Below are 25,517 nucleotides of genomic sequence, written 5' to 3' on the forward strand. Positions count from 1 at the left end.
ACCCAGCTTCCCGTCTATCACTAGGTTGCTGATTAGGTCATCCCCAGTAGCCAGTACCAGGTTGAGCAGCGCTTTACCTCTCGTGCCATAGACTTCTTGAGTCAGGTAGGGGTCAGCCACGCAGAATAGGAAGCTTTGCGACCGCTCGGATTTTGCTGAGTGATCCTCCCATGAGATGGCTGGGTAATTGAAGTCACCCATGACAACCATGGTCCTGGAGGATGCGGCCTCAGCCAGTTCCTGGGTGAACTCCTTGTCAAGCTCTTGACTTTGAGTGGGAGGTCTGTAGTAGACTCCCACCGTTGTGTCCCCTGTGCCGTGTTCCCCACAGATTTTAACCTCAGTGGTCTCCAGTCATCCACCCTGGGCACCAACATCGGCTTGCACGGACGTGTTCGTTGAGTCCAGCCCCCTACCCCAGGGGCAGGAAGTCAGTTTGGGTCAAAGGATCCCAGGAAGATAAGCATGCAGATGTTTCTTAAAAGTGTCCAGAGTAGGTGCTTGCACCACCTCTCGAGGAAGTCTACTTCAGGCCTTGGGGGCTTGGACAGTAAAGAAGCTTTTCCTTTCATCACCTAAAACAGTCTTGGAGGAGTTTATGACAGCTGGACCTTGTCATCCCTTAGGGCGCTCAGGTGAACAGGCATTCCCCGAGATCCTAATTCACATCCCTTATATACTTACAGGCTTTCACCAGGTCACCCCTGACCCTGTGCTTTTCCAGGCTGAAGAGTCCCATGGCTCTTAGCTTCTCTTCATAAGTCCTGTTCTCTTGCCCTCTGATCATGCGCGTGGCTTGCCTCCTCCTTAAGCTTCTCCACGTCCTTCTTGAATTGTGGAGCCCAAAATTATATGCAGTACTCCGGCTGCAGCCTCCCCAAGGCTGAGTACAGCGGGAGGATAACATGAGTATTAGGTATTTGAAAAATTGAAGGTTCCTTGTCTTTTTAGTACCTTGAGGAGCAAACAGCTATGTCTTTTCCTGTACTCCAAACCAGTTCAAAGTAAAAAATACCTGATATTTTGTCTTTCCTTCAGCCTTTCCTTTCTATGTGCGTTTAAGCTTCCTGTTTCATAAATAACATGACTACCTGCTATATTTCTGATTATAGCTTATCCAGTCATTTGTGTGCCTGCAGGTTGAGGAAGATAGCCCTGTCTCTGTGTACTGATTAACTAAATGTAGTCTCTGCAAGCAGATTAGAGTTTTTTAAATCAAAGTTTAAGTACTGTAAAAATGAATTACTTAACATTCTGTAAGGAAGCTTTCTATTTGTTATTAGTGAGTAGGCAAGTGAATTTTCCATATATATTTCATATCATGGTCCCAGAATGAAAAAGCAGTTATTCTCTTACTGAGTTTTAATCGCATGAGAAGTTCTGTTATGACTGAAAGTTGATCATATGTGTGAGAGGGAAGGCAAAAATCCCACTAGCTTGCCTGAGACTGCCTCCCGATGCCCCCCATTACTCACCGCAGGGGCGAAGATAAACAGCAGCTGGAGAGAGATTCCAACACAGGCTCAGCAATTCCGGAGCTGCCTGAGCCTGGGAATTGGTGAACGCTGGGGGTGTGGCTTTGGTGAAGCACAGACTGCTCAAAAGGCTGGGGTGGGTGCTGGGGAGAATGGAGAGGAATGCCGGCAGGGATATACCGGCTGCAGAGTGAGGGAGCACAAGCCCGGATGCGGGGGAAGGAGGCTGAGCATCTGCCAGAGAACACCAGCATGTCGGACAGGGAGCTCAAGCCCCAGGAGCACAGAGACACTGGGGAGCTCCACTGGAGGAGAGCAGTCCCCTGGGATGCTCAGGAGAAGGGCCACAACCCTGACAGGATACCCATGTACCGTGACAGGGAGGGGCAGCAAGGGGCTGCTGACACCCCAAGGGAGCTCTGCCAGGAGGGAGGTGTGGGAGACCACAGAGCCCAGCATGGGAGACCCAGGCAGCACTGGCTGCTGGGACCCAAGAAGCCTAGCCACAAGTCAGGCAGGCTCCAAGGGGGGCTTGCGCGAGAGAGCCAGCTGGGTCCTGATATAGGGTGGCCAAGCCTTCCAAACACCTACTAGGCAGAGAGGGTTGGTGGAGTCCTTGGTGAGACTGAAGGCCCCTGGGAGACAAGATCCCAAGAACCTATGAGCAGACGGGCTGACCTCTTATGTTCAGTTTTAAGTTACCATTAACCCTAGACCAGGGCATGTTTAGTTGCCCAGGCCACAGTCCAAAGATGAAGGATGGCCTTGGGAGGAGTGACGACCAAGACAACCTGACTTGTGGAAGCGGGTGATGTGGATGAGATAGGATCATCCTGGTGTAAGATCTGTGGAGAGCAGAGTCCTCCCCTGGCTGTAGATATGGTGAGGTTGGGGTGAAGGGGAGGTTGGAGTCTCATGAAGAAACCCAGGGTTGAGATCTCCTCGGGCCACCTACAGGGAACTGCTTCCCAAGAAAAAGAACGATGAACGTCAAAGATGTGGTAGGGAAGTAGATACAGCACCCAAATCATCTTGGTGGTGCTGAATCCGGACATCACCCTGACATCGCTGGGGAGCAAGATGCCAATCAAGAAGGGCTGAAGCCCTATAACACCTAGCAGCAACAATATGCTTAACTGCATTTTTGGATTGGGGCCTGTTGTTAACCAGTTTCATCCCAAAACTGGTTAACAACAGGAAACTTGGTCTGACGACTCATTATAATATAAATGTACTGAATCTTTATTCATTAATTTATAAAATATATAAGCTTAGAATGCAGAATATGACCATGCTTTATCTCATTGTTTGTGTTTAAACAAGTACAAAGTTCATATTAGAAAAAAAGGTTTTCAGTAATAATGGCACTGTTTTAAGATTTTTTCGAAACTCATATAAATTGATAAATCCTTTCACTATATATTATAATATATATACAACTCTTTGACCATTATATTTTTCTAGAGTCTAAAGATCACCATTAAGTCATAGCCCTGTTGTTCAATGTAATGTACAGACATTTGAGTGAAAGCAGTTGCTAGCCCAAAGCAGTTATTCTGAATTGTCATATTTTTTGGTTTTCCTTAAAATGAACAGTGACATAATTGCAAAGAAGTTACGTAAAATCTAGGTAAGCCCCATGGGCTACAGGCAGCTTGTGAATAGTTAACATGTTGCCCATGGGCTCCCACTGCCCAGAGTGCTCCTGCTGCTTCCTGGGTGTCTGAGCTTCCCCATTTCTGTTGGGCAGGCCAAGGAGTTGGCATAGCCATTGTGCTGGGAGGGGTCTGTATGGCAGGTAACTCATATTTTGCAGCATCTGGCTGCTTACAAGTAGGAGAGCCATGATCTAGATCGAGGCGTATGTCATTAGTATTGGAAATCCAGAACTGATAGAAGTGTGAGAGTTAGCAAATTAGGTATATGGGAGTTCATTATCTGAGTAGTTACATCTAAGAAAAATTGAAGTCACTTAGGGTGCTTATACACATTATTTGCTCCTGGAGTGGGGCAATTACAGCAGCTTTGAGAGCCATGGTAATTAAAGTGCCTAGAGTGCCACATGCATCAGTGTCCCTGCAGTGAAAAAAGGCAGTGGGAGCGCTTTAAGTAAAGCTCGCTGAATGCATAATTAAAGCGCCCCGCCAGCATTTTTTAGCATGGAAGATGCTGATGTATGTGACATTGGAGTCTGCTGGAGCACAGTAATTACCATGTTCCAGCAGATTCAATTAAAGGAGTTAATTGTTGCACGTTTGTCGGTGCCCTTAGATTCCTTGCATTGTTGCAAATCTTAGGATTCCTTTAGTTACAAATAGATGGCACCAGCAAAATACAGCATCGTGTGCTGTCATTTTATGTATTTGATATGTATATTTTCCTGAGCTGTAATAGCCTTATGATTTGTTGAGTCTTCGCCTTGGATAATTTGCTACTTCCATTTATTTTCCTGCTTCTGGCCTCGGTTCATTTACTTTTAAGTTCATTTTCTAAAGATCCCTTCCATCATATGTAGTGCTTTCCTTATTTTCATGTTATAGCCTGAATTGTATGTTTTGAAAAAATAAAATATTCAGTCTTAGGGCAAAAATATAAACTTTAGACAGATTTTTCACCTTGTGAGAATGTAGGTATTTAGAGTCAGATTGGAGAAGCATAATGCTTATGTTCTTTAGATGTAAGACACTTTGTTCTGCTTGAAGGTAACAGAAAGTTGTATTGGAAGCCTTAAAAGGACTGTTGTAGGAAAGCTATGAATTTACAAAATATTTCTGTGTGTTGCCTTGAATGTGGTTTTTTATTCCATGGGGATAAGATAATGTATAAAAATATCCTTGTCATTGAGAAGACAAAGGATCATTACAAGTATTAAGTCAACACTGCAGTTTTATTTATTTTTTTTCATCTTGGGCCCCTGGAACACATTCATTTAATGGCATGATAAGATCCCAGCAACTGCTGCCTCTTGGATTGCCACATGTTTGGCAGACAGAAGGAGTGATTTTTGGGATGGGGGATCATATCCCAGTTGCATCATTACTACTTGCCAGTGCAGGGAGAGCAGGAGATTATGAATAGTTTTAGTCCCAGGATGGCACTGGATTCTTCAGCTGACTTCAGTGAAGTCTGAGGGCTGGGACACAATCAGCAGCCTCTTGTCATTGACTGCATATTGGGGACCTTGATACATGTTTAGTTTAGGGTGCAATGGAAACCATCCGCAACATTTTACATATATTTTGTGGGATAATTTTGTGGCTTATTTCCCATTTTATCGCACTGCTAATTGCCTGAATGTGTGGCTGTGTTACTATTTAAGACTTGATTAACTGGTTAATTATGTCTTAAGTGTAATGTCTGCCAAGGTTCTTTGGAGAAAGTTAAAATTGTTTAGGAGTAAAATTTCATTGTGACAGCTCTTTATTTCCTTAAAAGTTTTTTACTGAAATTAATTGATAATCCTGTAGGAATATTTTAAGTCCTTCCATCTTAATAGCTTTAGAATTCATTCAAAATCATAAAATATAGAGTCAAATGACTCTGAAGGAGTAAGTTGCAAAAAAATTTTAGAAGTGTAAAATTGGATAAAAACAGAATTGATTTGGATTTAATTGTGAGCTTATTTTATTTTTCTCTTGAAAGTGAAGGAAATCATTCAAGCAGTTTGGAAACTTTTTGTTGGACAGTTATATAGCATTGTAATTAATTTCCTTCCTTAATATCATTATTTATTTGTTCATATAGGAGAATATATAAAAAACTGGCGTCCAAGATACTTTCTGTTGAAGACGGATGGATCTTTCATAGGATATAAAGAGAAGCCCCAAGATGTAGATCTGCCATATCCCCTCAACAACTTTTCAGTGGCAAGTAAGTCTAAGTCTCTTCAGCATCTATTATATCTACAGCATTTAAATGTTCTGTAAGTCACTGAATGTCTTGCATAAGGTATTGTGAAACTGATTTTGCTTAAAATATTCAGTTATTTTAGGTGCTGTCATTGGTTGTACATGACTCATGAATATGTGTATAAAGGGGCGTAGATATACATCAAATATTAAATGTTAGTTTTACAGATAAATATCTACTAGTTAATGCTTAAGGGTGCTCATGCTCCAGTGCAGTCTGATTAGAGTGTGTCGAAGCAGACTCGATTAATCAGGTCTAATGGAGCATTGTAATTAGAATGCTTCAGTGTGCTGCAATGTCTCATGTACTCAGCATTCCATATTTCAGAGTAGTGGTAGGAGTGCTTTAACTAAAGTTCATTGAATAAGCTTTAATTTAAGCTCCCCTATAACCATTTTGAAATGTAGCACTGAATACATGACACGCTCTAGCATTTTAATTGGAGCGGCTTCTGAGAGCCACTCAAATTAAAATGCCCCTTTAACCCCCACCCTGGAGCACATGTATAGGCATCTTATGTTTGTAATTTAGAGGTACATTATTAACACTATGAGTTTGATTCTGTAAATTAAAATTGTACACAGTCAAAATCTGAAGTGCACTTTTGTAAATAGTATTAAAGATTTTACAAGATGTTTGGTCTAGGAGCATTTTTTGTTAGTTTTTGGAACTTTTTAAAACCTTGGTAAACCAAAAAGAAAATTCCATGCAACTGTCACAAGAAGAAAATTACTAGGAAAACTTTACCTCTACACAGATTCTTACCCTCTTTCCCCTTTCCTAGTTATATTTATAAAATCACTTGAAAACTTAAAGTAATTAGAAAATTATTCAGACTGTCAAATGCCACAAAATCAAACTAAAGGATTAGCCTCTCAGATAATCAGGTAATCAGCTCTGCAGACTGGTTAATCAGTAACTCCAAGCAATCAAACAATTTGCATGTGTGAGCAAAACTGAAGTATGTACCCAATGGATAAAATTAAGCCAGTTCAACTTTTCAGAGTTTTAAGGAGATTTTAAAAAGATAGCCTTAGTTAAACTCCACAAGGTGGGATAGAAAGAAGGTGCTTATCACTGGAAAAAATGACCTATGTTGTTTTGTCATAGAAATTGAAAGATTTGTTGGGACTAAGTTGAAGGAGGAAAAAAATGAATATTGCAAGTTTATAGATAGAGACTGGAATTTTCAAAAGAGCCAGAAGTCAATGGATACTTTAATCACATTAGCTTCTTATGAAAAATCTAATTCAGATTCTACAGATCCACAAGGATAATTTATCATAATAGTTGACAAGTTATACTGTTAGCTAAGAAGATTGATAGGATATAATACACAAACTGTACTGTGTATAAATACTCATAGCAAAAAAACTGAGTAGATTATAGTACACCTCATAGCATCCTCAGTTCTGGAATGCCTGTAGTTGGGAAAGACCATATGGCCAAGTTTGAGGAATAAAGAAAGTGAGTAGAAGCGCAGATTATATGATTTGATTGAAGACTGTTAAGAACATATATGCCACAAAAAGATGAGCTTTGAAAAGTTAGGGAATTATCTGATTACAGAGGGCAGGTTCACATTGCCCCATGGAAGAGAGTAGCTGATGGGAAATAGACAAAAGCTTAGTCAAGGGAACTAGAAAAATATAGTAGAGATGATATTAGGTAGTTGTAATTGAAATATTTTAGTGGAGGACCTAGAACCCAGGAGGAGGATTCTAAAATAGGCAATGAAGGAGCAACCAGTTAACATGTCTAAAACTCTTGGTGAGGTAGATAAGTTACTGCCTTTTGGAGAGAAATAAGTTTAGCATGTTGGGTTCTCATAGAATATATAGAGTAGAAATAACAGTACCATAGGTGAAAAGAAAGAAAGAGGTATCTTGGAGAAGGGGTGGTAGACAAGCCCCCCAAGAAGGAGCTTTCACAGGCCTGTATTTTTGCTTCTTACTGAGCATGTCTACACGTGCTTTTATGCATGTCTAACTTAATACACATTAGCCTAATGTGCATTAAAGGTGATTTAGGTGCTAATGTGCATTAACATGGTGTACGGACTGATTTGGGACTAAAGTTAATTCCAAGTCAATGGACACAAACTGCGTCAATGTACATTAGCACGTCTACATGTTTGCTAATGCGATTTAACTATTTGTGCAGTAATTTGATACCTGCTTTATGCAGGTGTCAAATTCAGGCTCAAATAGCCTTGTATCACCATATAAAGGTGCATTAAGGGCATGCAGTATAGATGCACCTTAATGTACCTTAAATTGAGCTAATGCGCATTAAATGCTCACATGCCCATTGAATGTGAGGACATCATTTTATTCTGTTACTTTAAGGACAAATCAGAGCCCTAGGGAAATCTCTTTGTTTTTGAGGAAAGGATCTCCTTGGTTTGCTCTGCCAGAGCTAAAGCAACAGCAGACAGGAAAGACCTTCTAGCTCTAGTAGAGAGACTGCTAACAACACTGATATATTCTGAAGTGGACACTAAATAGAAAAAGGACAGTGTTTTAGAGAATGCTGAGTAGAAACCTGAAAAAAACTCTGCCTAAGCAGCAAGCAACAGTAGGAAGGCAGGCAGAGCAACCAGAGGATATTGCAGATTGGGGCTTCATGGCTTTTCATCTTTCTCATTTATTATAATTCTCATTTATTATAATTTATTATTGTATCCCTTTTCCAGGGCTGCTTGCCCTATGAATTAACTGTCTGGCCTTGTTTATATCTTTATTCATCTTTCACAGTCATCTCAGGGGTTCACTTTGACCAGGGATTCCTCTCATGCAGCCTGCCTGAACATCAGTGGCTACTACCTTTCGCCTTCCTTTGCTGGGTTTACCTTGGGATTGGGCCTTTCCTTTTATCAGCCTTGATGCTCAGGTGACCCCTCAGGAACACTCAGTGAGAAGTTAGTTAAACATGTTGCCTGTCTTTACTTGGTTCAATATAACAGAAATAATATTTACCATGTGCTTCAAATTGGGGAAGTATAACTGACCCCTTACTAAGGAAGATTTGGCCTTTGCTCTGTTTTTTTTCTTGTGGAAGAGTACTTGCAGGTAATAGTGTTTGACTTGAAATATCTAGCCAGATATTGAAGAGGGTCCAAATTCAAAATGGAGGCTCACTAGTTAATCTTAGCAGCCATCATCAAAAGGGTTTCCTGTGCTCCATAGAACTGGTGAAGCCTATTTCATTATTCAGTTCATCTTTGCCCTTGACTTGCTTATGGGTACCAACACTGTAGAGCTGCTGTTTCTTATTTGATTTGGCAACTGCACCCAACGTATACATACATATTGTTAGCAGCCCTGAAGCAGGAGTCTCCATGTGTACCCATTTTTGGATGCATCGCATCAAAAGGAAAAGGCAGAAATGGACTTTTGAAGGGCAGTTAAATATCTGGACTATTGTGAAGTCATCAATTACAATTGCTTTCCTTATGCATGATTTTATACTCCTCTGGGAAGAGTAAATTCTCATTTCACCCAGATAGTAGGCATTTTCTAAGAATAGCACTACTGACTGATTTCTCATGAGTTCACTGGCCCAACACTGAGTTCTTGCCTTGTATGCTTCAGCTTCAGAAAACAAGATTGCTTTTAAAATACTCATTGGGCGATATCACAGACTTAAAGAGTAAAGTCCTTCTCTGGTTGCTGTATTCTAATGGGCATGTGGTTTAGGCAATAGTTCCTGTGGGAGGAGAAATGCATAATGAGCAGAACACTTGCATTGTATTAACATTGATTACTTTTGTATCATAATTTCTAAAGGTCATCCTACTTAATACTTGTATTAAAATCTCCTCTGATATACTGGAGAACAAGAAATTTTATATCTTGCTTACCAAAAAAATTCCTGTTGAGGTCCCCATATCTAATCCACACAGGGTCTAGAGTCTTTTTGGGAGATGGGATGCAGTTGTGTTTTACTCTGTTGTAAAGGTTCTTTAATTAAACTAGTTTGAACTCCAGTGCATTCTTCACTGAGTTTTTGATATCTTTTAAAAACATATGGTCCCATAACATTTATACTAATAAGTTCTGATCAGTGATATTTTGCTGGCTTTGAAAATAATTTCAGATTCATAGAGTATCAGATTGGTGTGGCTTCCCAACTTTGAGCAGAGAAGTATTCTTCCTGACTTCAGACTAACACATAAGCTGTGGCTTAGTTCATCAGAAGCTATGAAGCAAACTGCTGTTTACAAAAATTTATGCATCTCTGATTGAATTAGTCTGTAAGGTTCAAATCTACCCTGCCTTCTTTCCAACTTTGACAGTGGTAAGCACATTTCCTTTCGTCTCCCTTATACAGTGCAGAATGAAGACCTATCATCGTACATCTGTGCATAAGCATAAAAATTATACCATCTAGAAAAGAACTGAAATATGTACAATATGACATTACACTTGGAGATTAGCAAAGGATTATAATTTGTTTGTCCGCTGCTTTATCTTTTAGGGGATGAAGTCAACAACAGGACAAACATCTTAAACTGCCATTAAAAGCTATACAAATTAATCAAAACCTCATTTGAAGGCATTCTGTCTCTTTTTCAGTGCATGGTAAATTTCAGTATTTGGTATGATGTCCTTTAATGCAGAAGTTCCTGAGCTGGTACATATTTGTTCCTATAAAAGTAGAGTAATTTCTCCTCATAGTATCTTACTGGGCAGAGGGTGATACCATCATGACCAGGGTGGCAATGACTGTATGACATCATGCAATAAATGATGCATGCTACTTCATGAAGTGAGAACGTGATTTTATTCCAATGCTTGTTATCCAAGCATAAAGTATGAAAGTGAGTTCCAAAACCAGTCTTTCTCTTTTTTTTCTTATGTAAACAGAAAAGCTAAAGTTTGTGGTGGTCCCTTGACTATCTGTGCTTGTGGTTCCATCTCACAGATAGAGTGTTGTTGAGAAGTTTTCATTGATGTTGTCAGTGTTGTGCTTGCCTGGAGTTCAGAAGTTATCAGGCTAGCAACTTTCATTGAGGATTATATTCACTTCAACTCAATTCTGTTCAAAATACTGTTTCCCAGAGGTCTTGTCATTTTCTCTTAACTCTCTTGGTTTTAAAGGCCAGTGGATGGTGAGAGACACTGGGACATGGCAACAGTCCCTCCATTTGAGGACACATGTATGCCATCCTGGTCAAGGACCAGCATATAGTTATTTGGGAAGTATAAAGTCTATTACCATATGAAATCAGTTGTAAATTCACAAGGGGAGAAGCCTCCATCAATCAGACTATATATATATATATAGCTTATTGTAAAAGAAATGTGTTTCAGTGTTACCTACAAAGAATAAATCTGATATTTTATGTTACTGGAATCTAGCTACCTCCCAGGTTGAAATAAAGGCAAAGAAAGTTCCAATTACTTGCCCAATATCATGCCAGAAGATGTCAGAGTAGTGAAGAGAACCCTTATCATGCTCTAACAGTGAACTAAATGCAGTTTTGGAGAAATGTTCATATATTAAACTAAATGTCTCCAGATCAATCCGTATCAAATCAGCAATGGGAGAGAGGAGGGTACTTTTCTTAATCTAAAGAGGAAGGAGGCAGCAGAGTAGCATGGGAGAAAAAAGGGACTGTTGTTTGGGGAGAAGAAAAGAATGGGGATAAGAACACTTGAAGGTAAAATACCAAAGGTGGCAAGTTTCATATTAATCCTGCATTTATGGATTAAAACGGGGGTTGTTAACTGGGGGTGTGCGGAAAGGGGCTACGCGTGGGCGGGTGGGGACAAAGTGCCTCCAGCCACCACCCTGTGCTGTCGCCTCCCAGGAGCAGCACCAGGGGGAGATGAGGGCAGTGGTTCACCTGTGCAGGCTGCACAGGCGCTGCCCACCTGGCTGGACATGGGCCGGGGGGGGCGGGGCAGAGAGGGTTGAAGATCACATATGGCGGCCACCGCTGCCATTCATCACCCTGTGCTACTGCTGCCACATGCAGGTTCTCCCCTCCAACATCTGGCCACTATCCACTTCCTCCGCTCTGTGTCCGGCTGCCCCCACCTCCTGCTCCACCTTAAAAACGGATGAAAACCCCTGGATTAAAATAATGTTTCCCTGTGAATTAAACACTGGGATTAGACACTGTTTACTATGGATTAGGGACTGTTTCCCAGTCTTCATAGTTTTAGAAAGACAGGGGCTGGGGAACAACCCAAGGGCTCTTCCTTTTTATTTCATAGATTTCATAGACATGTGGGCTGGAAGGGACCCCGGAGGATCATTGAGTCCAGCCCCCCCGCCCCAGGGGCAGGAAGTCAGCAGGGATCATAAGACCTTTAGTGATCTATTCTCACTTGGCCCTGTAGATCTTCCTGTCCTCTTTGCCCACTGAGCCACCTTCAAAGGAAGTCTAGAGAGTTGACAGTGCCTAACCCGTGGCCTAATTGTTTGAGAAATTTTCTGGAAAGCAGGAAATGCAGGCTGAAATCTCTCTGGGTGAAAGGGGGTGAGGACCTGGGTCTCCTGCTCCCTGAGTGAGTAGTCTGACCTCTTACTGGGTTAAAAGAGTGGGCTAAAAGATTATTTTTTTCTGTGACTAAGGCTAGGTACAGACATTCAAAAAGCCCGAGGCAGAGTTGATCTAAATTGCATGGTTTTCTGTAAGTGATGTAGTTTAGATCAGTAGTGAAGTGAAGAGAGTGTACATTCGCCCTTTGGTGGGAGTGGGGCAAATCTTAGATCAGATTCTGCCACTTTTAAACCATTCTGTCTGTGCTGAGCTTCTGTTTTGTTATAGGTATAGACTGGTTTCAGATCACTTATACCAGTAAAAGTGTAAAGCTTTAGGACTTACAGGGCACTTCTACACGTGCACATGACTGTGCAGTAACCTCTGGTACTGCGCAGTCCTGGCACCGCACGGGTCATTTCCAGCCCTACTGCGCAGTAGTGGCAGCATCATGGTTTGTGCCTGCCAGTGCTAAGTCACCATAACAACAAGCTATGTCGTTGTAGCTCATCGCTATGGCAAAGTAGCGTCTCAAGTGGATGCCTCCACAGTGTGTTACGTGTGTGCCTGAATGATCTGACTAGGCATGTCCATTGTACAACCTAGTGTGTGTGCTCAGAAGGTAATTGCAGGGCAAGTATAGCTAGACAAGGGAAGACATCATCCAAACTGTGCATAAATGTAAAATAATTGCCATTTTGGTGCACAGAGGTGAAATTAGATTTAGCTTAAGGAGTCTTTAGATATTTCCAGCAGCTCAAATGAGTGAACCTGAGGAGGTGAAGGGGAGCCTTGCCTTCCTGAATACAGATGGACCTCTAAAGACAAGGTGAGCTAGAGCTACGGATGAATTTAGGATGTTCTTTGTTTTCTAAATCATCTGTATTCCTTGTGCTGCTTAAAAAAGAGCAGGGATGTGCTCAGGAATTTTGTGCAAAGCCTGTATCTCTCACATGCTTCTGAAGAGTTAATGTGTAAACCAAGAGACTCTCAGCTACTGCAGTTGAATTCTGGGAGAGGATGTATATAAGCTATACAGGAAATATTGATAAGTCTCCCACCCACTCCCCCCATCAGTCTTGTGATCTCTTGGGCAGAGGTTATGGTCCTTGGCGAGATCTGTGACATCATGTATTCAAGAAATGTTCTTGGATAAAGTGTTCAAAGGAGATTGTCTATATTTACTGCTAATTCCGGATCGCTCTATATAACATAACATGAGCTTCTGCAGTCCCTTCCCTGATTCCTCTCTGAAGCTTCAGGCTTATCTTTGTGGGGAAGTTGCTGTGGAGTAAGCTACGGTATGAGTTCTAGAGTGCACTAGTGGTCCTCAACCTTTTTGGACTCAAGGCCCCCCTCACTCCTGACTTGCTGCCTCCTGGCCCTACCTCACTCCCAACCTACAGCCCCCATTCCCCCCTCCCTCAGCCCTGCTGGTGCCCGTCACTCCTGACCTGCAGCCCTCTGACCCTGCTGATGCGCCTCATTCCTGACCCACAATATGCCCATGGTGCCCCAGCCTTATTGGTCTCTTCCCACTCCCCCCAGCTTCACGCAGCCCCTTGCAGGCTGGAATGCTGCTAGCCTGCAAGGGGAAACCTGCAGTTTCTCATGTTTTTCTCCTTTAACGGAGATTCTGTGAGCTTCTCCTTCAAAGCAGAAAATTCATGTTTTTCCATGAACCTGGCAGCAGCAGGCTCAGTCAGCCCAGGTGTGGACTGCCCTAGCTCACCTCAGAGATGATGACTGCACCAGATCTGCAGCCCCCCTGAAATCCGCTTGCAGCCCCTCAGGGGGCTGTAGACTCCAGGTTGAGCACTGCTGCTCTACACTAACTCCCTGTTCAGACACTTGGAGCAACAGCATTTTTTGCTTTACATGCTCAAATGGCACTTACTCAGCTGCGTACGTCATTGTTGGCACTTAACGTACAATTTGTACCTGAACTTATATCTTCCAGAAACAAGATGGAGAAGAAGAAAGACCCTCTCATGTTTTAGTTTGGTATCCTAGTGATTAAGACACTCGTCCAGGTTTTGGGCCCCCTTTATACGTAGGGTACTTAAATCTACATCTCCTGTTTCCCAGGACATTCCCAGGACATTGCCAGACATTGCCCCTCTGGAAGCTAGAGATGTGTTTGCAGTCAGGAGAAAAAAAAGCAATCTAGATGGTGGCTCAGTGAGATGAATGTGTTGCTTTGAATGAGAGGTAACCCTGGGTTCTAGCCTGGGAAGAAACTTCTCCATTTTTCATTCATTTTATCTAATGAATATTAAATTACATAGATATTAGGGCTGGAAGGGACCTTGGAAGATCAAGTCCAGCCCCCCGCCGAGGGGCAGGAAGTCAGCTGGAGTCATAGGATCCCAGCAAGATAGACATCCAATTTTCTCTTGAAGGTGTTCAATGTAGGTACTTGAACCACCTCTGTTGGCAGGCTATTCCAGACTGCACCAGTTAAATGCAAAATATGGTGGATTAGTTTCAAATGAGGGCTAGAAAGGGGACTGTAAAATACCTGACCAGGATCTGTTGGTTAGAATTGTAGAAAAATAAGGTTAGAGGGGCCCTCAAGAGATCCTCTAGCCCAACCTCCTACTCGGAGCAGGATTATCCTCATCTCAACACATGCTTGTCTAAACTGTTCTTAAAAGTTTACCAGAATGGAAGTAATCTGTTTCAGCACTTAACCACTCTCATTGTGAGAGAGCTCTTTCTACTATACTACCTAAATTTCATTTGCTGCAATTTGAATATTGCTTCTTATCCTGTCCCCTGCAGCCACAAAGAATAGTCTCTTGTTTTCTTCTTTATAGTCAACTTTTCTATACAGTATTTGAAGCCTGTTATCAAATCTCCTCTCAGTCTCTTCTTTTCCAGGCTAAATGATTCCAATTCTTCCAGCCTTTCTCTGTCTGTCATGTTTCCCAGACCTCCAGTCATTTTTGTTGCTTCCTGCTGCTCATTCCGTTTTTGGAGTTTAGTGCCTAAAACTGAACACAGTTTCATAGTTTCTAGGGCTGGAAGGGACCTGAGTAGATTATCTAGTCCGACCCCCTGCCATGGCAGGAAAGAGTAGTGGGGTCAAACGACCCCATCAAAGTGTTCATCTAGCCTCCTCTTAAAGACCCCCAGGGTAGGAGCCTGCACCACTTCTCTTGGAAGTTGGTTCCAGATCCTGACCGTGAAGTAGCGCCTCCTGATATCCAGCCTGAATCTACCCTCCACCAGCTTGTGACCGTTATACCTGGTCACTCCTGGCAGTGCTCGGGGGAACAGGGACTCCCCCAATGCCTGCTGATCCCCTCTGACTGGTTTATAACAGGCCACTAGATCCCCCCTCAGCCTTCTCTTGTGGAGGCTGAACAGGTTCAGGTCCTGTAGCCTCACCTCGTATGGCCTGCCCTGCTGTCCCCTGATCATGCGAGTGGCCCTCCTCTGGACCCTCTCCGTCCACATCCCTCTTGAAGTGCGGCGCCCAGAACTGGATGCAGTACTCCAGCTGTGGCCTGACCAGTGTCGCATAGAGGGGGAGGATCACCTCCTTGGACCTGCTCGAGATGCATCTGTGGATGTATGACAAGGTACATCTGGCCTTCCTGACTGCCTCCACACACTGCCGGCCCGTGTTCATCTTGGAGTCAGTGATGACTCCAAGATCCTTTTCTGCCTCTGTGCTGACAAGAGGGGAGTTCCCCAACCTATAGGTATGGTGCTGGTTGTTCCTCCCCAGGTGCATCACTTTGTACTTGTCTGTGTTGAAACCCATCCTGTAACGTCTGCCCACCTTTGTAACCTGTCTAGGTCTGATTGTAGTCTGTTGCTTCCTTCGAGCGTGCCCACATCCCCCCACATCTTAGTGTCATCAGCAGATTTGAACAGAGTGCTTTTCACCGATGAAGATGTTGAATAGTGCAGGCCCTCGTCCAAATCACTGATGAAGATGTTGAACAGTGCGGGCCCAAGGACCAAGCCCTGCGGAACCCCACTGCCCACGTCCTTCTAGGTTGAAAAGGACCCATGCACTACCACCCTCTGGGTGCAGCCCTCCAGCCAGTTGGCAACCCAAATGACTGTGTGGGTGTTGACACCACAGTCCCCCAGTTTCTTGATGAGAACAGGGTGAGAGACGGTGTCGAAAGCCTTCTAGAAGTCCAGGAAGACTATGTCCACTGCTACCCCTGCATCTAATGATTTGGTGATCTGATCGTAAAAGGCCACCAGGTTGGTCTGACAGGACCTGACACTGATGAACCTGTGTTGGTTGCCCCTAAGCATGCAGTCCCCAGCTGGCCCCTTTTGGATGTGTGCCAGAATAATTTTCTCAAACAGCTTGCCTAGGAGTGAGGTAAGACTAACTGGCCTATAATTTCGCAGGTCCTCCTTCTTCCCCTTTTTGAAGATGGGAACCACGTTGGCCCTCTTCCAGTCCTCTGGGACCACACCAGAGCACCACGAGTGCTCGTAAAGCTGTGCCAGAGGTCCTGCAATGACCTTGGCCAATTCCTTTAGAACTCTAGGGTGGAGATCATCCGGGCCGGCTGACTTGAATACGTCCAGTTCTTTACATGAAGCTTCATTAGTGCTCAATGTAGCAAAAAACCCACGTTCCTTGACTTGTGGGTGATACTCTTTTTAATGCAACTCAGTTTGCTTAGCTGTTTCTTGGGGATTCTAGGTTGAAACTCATCCAGTCGTGCTGACTTAAAAACAGCCAGCCTGTTTTCCCTGCTTTTTGTTGATTATGTTCTCCTGTATCCTTGCTGCCAGCTGCATTTGTCGTCTCATACTTGATGGGAGTACGGGGGGCAACTGCTTTTCAGCTCCATGCCTTGGGGCTGGGAAAGTGCCCCCTTTCCCTCAGTTATTTCCAGCCTCCCTAGCCAATCAGGACAGGGGGCTGGAAAAGTGTCCCCTCCCCTGGAAACAGGTGCAGGGGAGGGGACACTTTCCTCACCCAGCTGGGGTGCTCTCTGCCAGTTGCTCCACTGGTGGGACAGAACTTACCCAGCTGCTGGCTGAGAGGTGAAGCAAAAGCTCCTCAGTCCCAGTGCAGCTCAGCTCCCCTCTCCTGTGGAGAGCTGGGTGCCCCACAGTACTGGGACAGGGCGGGACACAGAGAGACCCAATTTCCATGCTGATTGGCTCCTTGGGGGAGGTGGGAGCTGAGCAGCACTAGGACTGGACCCCCTGCTGTTTGGCATCTACATGAGCTAGTAATCTAGCACCTTATTTATAGGTACTAGCTAACTGCGTAGTAGACTAATTTACTGCACAGTAGCTGCTGCACACGGTTACAAGGTGATGCTTTACTGGGCAGTAGACTAATCTGCTGACTAATCTACTAAATTAGTCTACTGTCCAGTAAAGCATCACATGTAGACACCCAATTTCTACTGCACCCGTTTTGAGAACCAGTGTATGTCTCTTGTTTTAATTTAAAGCAATAACACCTTTTTCCCCTGCTTGTCCTTTCTGAAAACTTATATCCATCCATGGCAGTATTCCAGCCATGAAAACCAACCCACCAAATCTCAGCTAATTCAGTTAAGTAATATATTTGTGATTGTACTAGGATTTCCAGTTCTTATGCCATATTTCCTGTGCTTGTTGTATTAGTAGATAAGCAACTTAGAAGACTAGCTTGTTGGCCTGCTGCTTTTCCACTGAGAACATGTTGTTTAAAGCTCTCCATACTGCCCCTGTTACTTTTTTATCTGGGTTTCTTTGCTCTTTACTTACCTGTGGGCTTTTGTCTCCATCCCCTGTTGACTCTAGCTAAAAGTCCTCCTAACTAGGTTAGAAAGCCTGTATGCAAAGCTGTTCTTTCCCTGCTTTGTCAGGTGGACCCTATCTCTGCCCAGCAGTCTTTCTTGGAACATCACCCCATGTTCAAGGAAGCCAAAGCCTTGCTGGTGACACCATTTGTGCAGCCACTTACTGATTTCCAGAACATTTCTCCTTCTACTTCTGCCTGTACCCTTGACTGAGAACACAGCCTTAAGTTCCTGTCCATTACACCCTTGCACCAAGAGTCCTGTACTCACTTCTCATCTGCTCAGGGGCACCCCTGGTGATATCATTAGTGCCCACATGCTTGAGCAGCATGGCATAGTAGTCAGAGGGTAGGATCAGCCTAGGCAGCTTTCCATAACATCTCAGATTTGGGCTCATAACAGGCAACAGATCCAGCTAGCAGATGGATGTCTGTCCTTGACAACAGGGAGTCACCAGCCACCACCATCCTTCATTTCCTGTTGGTGGCAATGGTCTGGATTCTCCCAGCTTTCAGGGTGCATAGCTTGCTGTTTTCCACCAATGGAATAGGCTACTTCTCTTCCAGTGGCAGGGTTGTTCTTCCCCTGGATGGTTCAGAAGTGGAGCACTAACTGCTGCCAGAGGTAACCAGCTGCCAGTTTTGACCTTCCTGAACATCCAGGTCTTCTTTCCTTCTAATGTCTTTTCTACATTCTTGCATGTTTCCTTGTGCATTGTGTCATTAGATTTCTTTCCTAAGAAGGAGGAGATGCAGATTCAAATCCCATCTACATGAATGGGGCCTAGAGCTCTTCTCTTCCCTAACTACTAGGCTAATGGGTTGAAAAGTGGCTGAGTCCTCCTCCACTGTCTTAACACCTGCTGTGGAGGTTTTTTTTCTTAAATACAATTTTAGAACTTAAGTCCTTACATGAATCAGCATATGGTGCTGTGTACCTGCCTGGTCAGAGTGCAGTCTACTGAGTATCATATGCACTTGATTCAGAAAGTGCTCAGTAGCTATATGGATTGTTTGTGGAATTGGATAACAAACTGTGTTTAAATGCCAAAAACAGCACTTGGGTGATTGGGTGGCTGGATGAATGTACAAGGTGAAATGGGATATGCACATGTCCTAACATATGCATATATGCAATGAGTATGCAAAAAATCACACAACACATTCATAACTAGATATCCCTGAATGTTGGCGCTTTAGTGCAATTTAAGAGTGCATTTGTGCAAGGTAGATTACTCCACTTTAAAAGGGCTCAGAGGCAGAGTATCACCAGACTTCAAGAGCTTGAAGAGGAGAGGCAGCACAGTGGGGGAGTAGGGGAAAAAGTTCCCCTTATAAAACTTTTTTGGGTGATGCTTGATGGATTTCTTCCACTTATTATTTATTTGCCACAAGTCACAGGAACTGTCCAACAAAGACCTCTCTTAGAACTGAGATGGCTGAACATTAGGTCTGTGCGAAGCAGAAGGTATTCACTTCGGTTTCAGATTTGGCAATTTGGAGGGACAGTGATTTGATTCACTGTCCTGATTTGATTAGGCTGAATCCTATTTGGCCATAGCCTATACCCACAGGCAGTGCCGGTGGGAGCAGCTGGGGGAGCAGCCAGACGAGCCCTGGCTTGAGCCAGCAACCCTGGGAGAAGCTACGGCTCGTCCAGCTGCTCCCCCAGCTGCCCCCTCACCGGGGTGAGGCAGGCAGTGCTGGCAGCACTGAGAGAAGCCATGGGGGCTGAGGGGAATGATTGGGAGCTGCGGAATGGAACCAGGAGCTGGGGGGGAAGCCCTTGTTTATTCCCCCTGCCCCTGATCATTGCCCCCAGCTCCTGGCTCGATTCCTCAGCTCCCTGATTATCCCCTCCACCCCCCACAGCTTCTCTCAGGGCTGCCAGCACTGCCTGCTTCGCCCTGGCAAGAGGGCAGCTGGGGGAGCAGTTGGACGAGTCATGGCTTGAGCCAGCAGTCCTGGGAAAAGCCACAAGGGCTGGGGGGAATGGTTGGGGAGCTGGGGAGAAGTCCCTGTTCATTCCCCCAGCCCCCAATCATTTCCCCCCAGCTCCCAGTTTGATTCCCCAGCTCCCTGATCATTCCCTGCAGGCCCCATAGCTTCTTCTGGGGCTGCCAGCACTGCCTGCATCACCCTGGTAGGAGGGGGAAGCCAGGGAGCAACCGGACGAGCTGTGGATTTTTGCTGGGGCTCGTCCAGCTGTTCTCCCAGCTGCTCCTGTTGGCACCGCCTAGTGCCTGCCTGTAGAGTCTATGGCTGAATCTCTCTGAGTCAATTCAGAGGCTTCTGATTTGATTCGGAGAGATTAATGGATCTCCCGATTCGATTTGGATTTGGAGATTTGGCCACTGAATCAGGCCAAATCTCCTCCAAATTGAATTGGCTACCGAAGCTTCGTGCAGCCCTACTGACAATCACTTGGGAGACTGACCTCTGCCAACAAATGTGTTCAAGTTATGAGGCCTGTGTTTTCTGCATGGTCATTTTAGGTCAGTGTATTTGAAGTACCTTTCACAACTCCCTTAAACTCCATCTTCTACAGCTTAGATCTTCACAAAAAGTTGCATCAGTTTAACTAAAACTGTGATCTTTAGAAAACAGTTTAATAAAACTGCTGAAAAATCTTTTGTAGCAACTTTTAACTTGTTTTAAACCCCATTTATATTGGTTTAATTCACATTGGTAAATAATAGGCACAAGCTAAACTGACATAACCAATATTTTAAAATGAGTTTTAAGCGTTTTTGTTCATTTAGCTAAATTAATTTGGTTAAATCAGTGCAAGCTCCTTATATATAGTTTTATATTATAAAGATTTCCCACGTTTAACCCCTGCCTCCCAAGCACTTTTCTTCCATACAAACCAAGGTACTTCAGCTGCCAGGTAGGATGGGGAGGGGAGTAGTAGATACTCTGGAGGGTAGGGCTACGATTCAGTGTGACCTAGATAAATTGGAGGATTGTGCCAGATAAATTGGAGGATTGTCCTTGTTGAACCTCTCCTAAGGTTCGACAAGGACAAGTTCAAAGTACTGCACTTAGGAGAGAACAATCCCATGCACTAGTACAGGCAGGGGGCTGACTGGCTGGGCAGCAGCTCTGCAGAAAAGGACCTGAGGGTTACAGTGAATATGAGCCAGCAGTGTACCCTTGTTACCAAGAAAGCTAATGACATACTGGGCTGCATTGGTAGGAGCGTTGCTAGCAGGTCAAGGGAAGTGATTCTTCCCCTCTATTCAGCCATATCTGGTGAGGCCATATCTGGTGTACTGTGTTCAGTTTTGGGCCCCCCACTACAAAAAGGTTGTGGACAAAATTGGAGAGAGTCCAGCGGAGGGCAACAAAAATGGTGAGGGGGCTGGGTCACATGATTTATGAGGACAGGAACTGGTCTTATTTAATGTAGAGAAGACAGTGGGGATATAACAGGAGCCTTCAACTACCTGAAGCGGGGTTCTAAAGAGGATGGAGCTAGACTGTTCTCAGTGGTGGCAGATGACAGAACAAGGAGCAATGGTCTCCAGTTGCAGCAAGGAAGTTTAGGTTAGATATTAGGAAAAACTTTCTCACTAGGAGGCTAGTAAAATACTGGAGCAGGTTACCCATGTGGTGGAAGCTCCATCCTTGAAGGTTTTTAAGTCCTGGCTAGACAAAGCTTTGGGTGGAATGATCTAGTTGGGGTTGCTTTGAGCAGGGGGTTGAACTAGATGACCTCCTGAGGTCCCTTCCAGCCCTAATTGTCTAAGATAGGGTACACACATCATGATATCTAAAAGCTCTCTCTTTCCACTACACCAGCCACAACACCAAGAAAAAAAAGTAAAAGAAAAATTTGTGACATAATATCTAACTTTTATTAACAAACAAAAATGAAAATTTAGTATAATGTTATTTTGTGTAAACAACCCCACCTATAGACAGCCAGAATTAGTGGAATGTGGACGAATAGGTAGTTCTGCCAATTCTGCTCCAGGTGCTTTCATGGATCTGCTAATAAAAATTACCTTTCACATATGCAATGAGTGTGCAAGTAATCACACAGCACGTTCATAACTAGATATCTCTGAATGTTGGCTCTCTGCCTTCATTCTTTGTCTTATCTTGAGCGTAACTGAAAAGAAATGTGTCCCTTCACAGTACGCTTTGAGTTTTGGCCAAAAATGAGAGCAACTGGAATTTGCCTGATACTTTGAAAGATTGGTCTTTCTAGGCACTTTTGATGGCAACTGCCATTTTCTTATTTTTTTAAAAGAAAGTATTAAGGTGGAGATAAAGTCAGACTTTTTTTAGAGACTTTCAGGTCCTTTTTTTATAAGATGACATATTTAATTTTTCTTCTGAATTATTCAGAGGCTGGATTAAGAATATATTGCAGTCTTTAAATAGAAATGTAGCATTACTTTTCCAGTGCCTTAAACTCTCAGTAGGACAGAAAGTAGCTGTCATCATTTGGATAATGTTAAGATTCTGAAAAAATGAGAATTTGAAGATTTCAGGGGAGAAAGTCATTTCTGTACAGAATTGAGTGGAGCTGACTTTTTAAAAATTAATTAAGGTCTAAGGGAATGATCACTAGAGGTGTAACTATGAATAAGCAACTCTATAGTTGAATTTGCAACAACATTATATATTTAAAATCCAGTTCTTAAATCTCTCTAAAACTACTTGCACAGTTAGATCAGACTAAAAATTGCTCAGAGACTGGGATAAAGTTTGTAGCTTGTGTTTGATTTCAGTTCACCAATGGATTCCAAAACCAGACCCACTCAACATGATCTGTTTAAAAACAAATGGTCTTTAAAACTGTTTTTGAAGGAGCAAAAAGAGGGGTAGTGAATACACCACTGATATTGTTGGGGTGCTCCCAGTAAGATGTAGTATTAGGTTCTAGAACAACAGAAACCTAATGATTTGTAGAGTTTGCTTTCTGGTTCTGCAGAACAAGCCACTGGAATATTTTGAGCCATGCATAAATCCTACCTTCAGGAAATTCCTCATGTACTGTTTACATCTTCTGTTGTGCCTATGCAGCTAACAAGATGGAGAGATAGCAAAATGTGTCCACTATGAACTGTGTCAGTCGGCAACAGTTACTCCCCATGTCACTGCTGCTGAGGGTCCTGTTGGTCTGTATGACTAGGAGTCTTAAACTGGACTTGTGATGGACAGGTATAGTGATGTTGCCATTCCTATTACCTTCCCTACTAAGACTGAGTTGAGGTTTGTGGTGTGTTGTGTGGGACATTAACTCTGCATGTTCTGTTTTTTTTTAATTTGTTCTTATTTGTCATGTATGTTTAAGGCATTCATATTGAGATCTTAGTTGAGCATTTGCTGATTTTGTAATGTTTGAGTTTGAGGGTCTGAAGTCTTGTTTTTCTGGAATTGCAGTTATGTATAGTATCATGATTTTGCAAGTCTCACTGACAGTGATTTCTCTCAAGCTTTATCACCTGAAAATATAATATTTTATTTAAAAAAATCATTTTTCCCCAGGTCTCAGACTTCTAGAGAAAAGCTTTAAAAACATGAACTGAGTGTCTGAAAAGAAGACATTAAACAATCCAGGCTTTTTAATCTTCTGATTCTTAAGCCAATCCCATGATTTTTTTACAGTTTGAATTGACTCATGATTTTTTACTCTTAAAGTTGTCAATGTAATATTGGAAGAAGTACAGCAGGAAATTTAACTCCAGCTGAATTTGAGCTTTTTTTAAACTTGTTTGATACATGTCCCAAACATGATACAGTGCTCAGTTATTACGTCCTACACGTGTAAAAGTCACCTAGTCTAATAGTTTAAGACTGCATATTAGTGGTAAGGTACTATAAGACTTTCAGTCATGAAACTTTAAACCTGGATGACTTGATTCAGCATCAAAGCCAGTGTAAATTAAACGGGCCAAGCTTCATGTTGCAACATCCAAATCAGCACTCCTTCTCACATTGACATTAAAGAACAGCTCTTACACTGACGCTTCAGAATTCTTGCCTTTTCTGGTGCTTACCAAAACTTCATAAGTTCAAGAATATTCCTTGGGTGCAAAACATACTGGCACCAGCATCAGAATGCTCACAAGTGCTTCATGTTCGCTGTACCGTAAAGGAAGCAGCACCCTTCATTCCTGCTTCTCCTTGCCATTGGCCATTTCAGTGGGTGTGTCTACATGAGACACTTTCTGCAAAGTAGTGTAGTTTACTGTGTGGTAAGCATGGATGTCTACATATGCACATGCTTTTACTGTACAGTAAAACTTGCTAATCATCAGTAAATTTGCTACCTGCAAATGCAAATGGTAAATGTACTCGGAATTAGTAATGGTTCAGTAGCCAGCCACCAGAGAGTGGAAGATTGCTCCCTGCCCCAAGAGCTGCCTGTTACTCGGGTGGGCTCCACCACTGGATCCTTGGCAGGGACTATGTCCCCCTGCCCTGACAGCAGGGACCTCCAAGCCCCCTGCTCTGAGATCATGATTGGGGAGTGGAGGACTGGGCGCCAGCTCCATGACAGTGGGGCTGGTGCTGGGAAATTCTTATCTCCCAGCGTGAGCTCTGAAGGAGATCTTTATCTCCCAACATCAGCCCCGTGATTGTGGAGCTGGTGCTGGGAGCCCCTTGCTAGCAGGGGCTGGGGAGCCTGTTTCCTACCCAGCTATCTGATTGCAGAGTTGTGTGGGGAACAGGCTCTCTGGCATGTTCCTCACCCAGCTCCATGCTCACAGAGTTGAGCAAGGAACAATCTCCCCAGCTGGCTGTGGTGGGATTGGAGGGCCAGTAGGATCACTGTCAGCTGTGGCAGGACCAGAGGGGCTAGTAGGATTGGCGAATTCTGTGTTGGGGCTTGGTGGCAGGATGGAAGGGGCTAGCTGTGGTTGTAGTAAAGCAATTGACTGTGGGGCAAGTGGGGCTATATCAGAGCAGCCCTCATTTGCCCTCTTGTTACTGATGGCCATATCAGTCAGGGTCTAGGGCCCCCAGATTTTGCAGCAGGTCCTGCCCCCAAACTTCTGGTAACCCAGTGAAAGCCTAGAGTGCCAGATGGCATGTCTCCCCAGACCATATGTTTGACACTCCTGCTTTGATGTAAATTACTTAGTAGTTACAGTCACTGTGGAAAAATCAAAGAGCATACCTCTTGTTTAATATCTGTGAAGAAGAGGGACACAGACTGAAGAATACGCCTTCCAGTCAATAAAGTCCAGAGTTTCTGAGAATGTGCCGTGTCAATTGTCAGATAGTGGCAGCGTGTTATCTAAAATGCCCAGTAGAAAGATATGACATTCATCTTGGATTAATTCTTGGAGAACAGAGGCCCTGAGGTAAGTTTGGAAGTGGGTGACAAGAAGCACAAGCAGGAGGAGGCAGCAAAGGAGGCCTTCTCATTCTTTCTGAGGAAGCAGAGCAATTGGCTAGTTGTCTTATATGTCTGCACATGAATGCATGGAGCCTGGAAAACAAGCAGGAAGTCATAGTTTTTGCTTGTCCTCATGCAGTCACAGAACTATGGTGTGCTTGGAATAACAGAGACTTGGTGGGATACCTCGCATAACTGGAGCACTGTCATGGATGGGTATAAACTGTCTAGGAAGGACAGGCAGGGGAGAAAAGGAGGAGGAGTTGCACTTCATGTAAAAGAGCTGGATGATTACTCAGAGTTCCAGCATGAAACTGGAGACGGACCTGTTGAAAGTCTCTGAGTTAAGGTCAGAGGGGATCAGCAAGGGTGATATCATTGTGGGTGTCTGCTATAGACCACCAGACCAGGAGGATGAGGTGGGTGAGGTTTTCTTCAAACAGCTAGCAGAAGTTTCCCAGTCACAGGACCTGGGTATCATGGGGGACTTTAGTCTTCCTG

At 43.7% G+C, this 25,517-nt stretch overlaps 1 protein-coding gene across 2 annotated transcripts in view; it reads left to right on the forward strand.

Moving 5' to 3' along the window:
- The window catches only part of AKT3 (AKT serine/threonine kinase 3), a 245,108-nt gene that overhangs the window by 109,137 nt on the left and 110,454 nt on the right, over nucleotides 1-25,517 (forward strand). For both annotated transcript variants that reach the window (XR_002103671.1, XM_019549778.1), the window contains exon 2: nucleotides 5,220-5,345. Coding sequence is in view for 1 of the 2 variants with exons in the window: in XM_019549778.1 (XP_019405323.1) it covers nucleotides 5,220-5,345 (126 nt within the window). In the remaining variant the exon portion in view is untranslated. The remainder of the gene's footprint in view (nucleotides 1-5,219; nucleotides 5,346-25,517) is intronic.

Source organism: Crocodylus porosus, unplaced genomic scaffold (genome assembly GCF_001723895.1).
Source record: "Crocodylus porosus isolate Cpor-Errol unplaced genomic scaffold, CroPor_comp1, whole genome shotgun sequence".
NCBI lineage: Eukaryota > Metazoa > Chordata > Crocodylia > Crocodylidae > Crocodylus > Crocodylus porosus.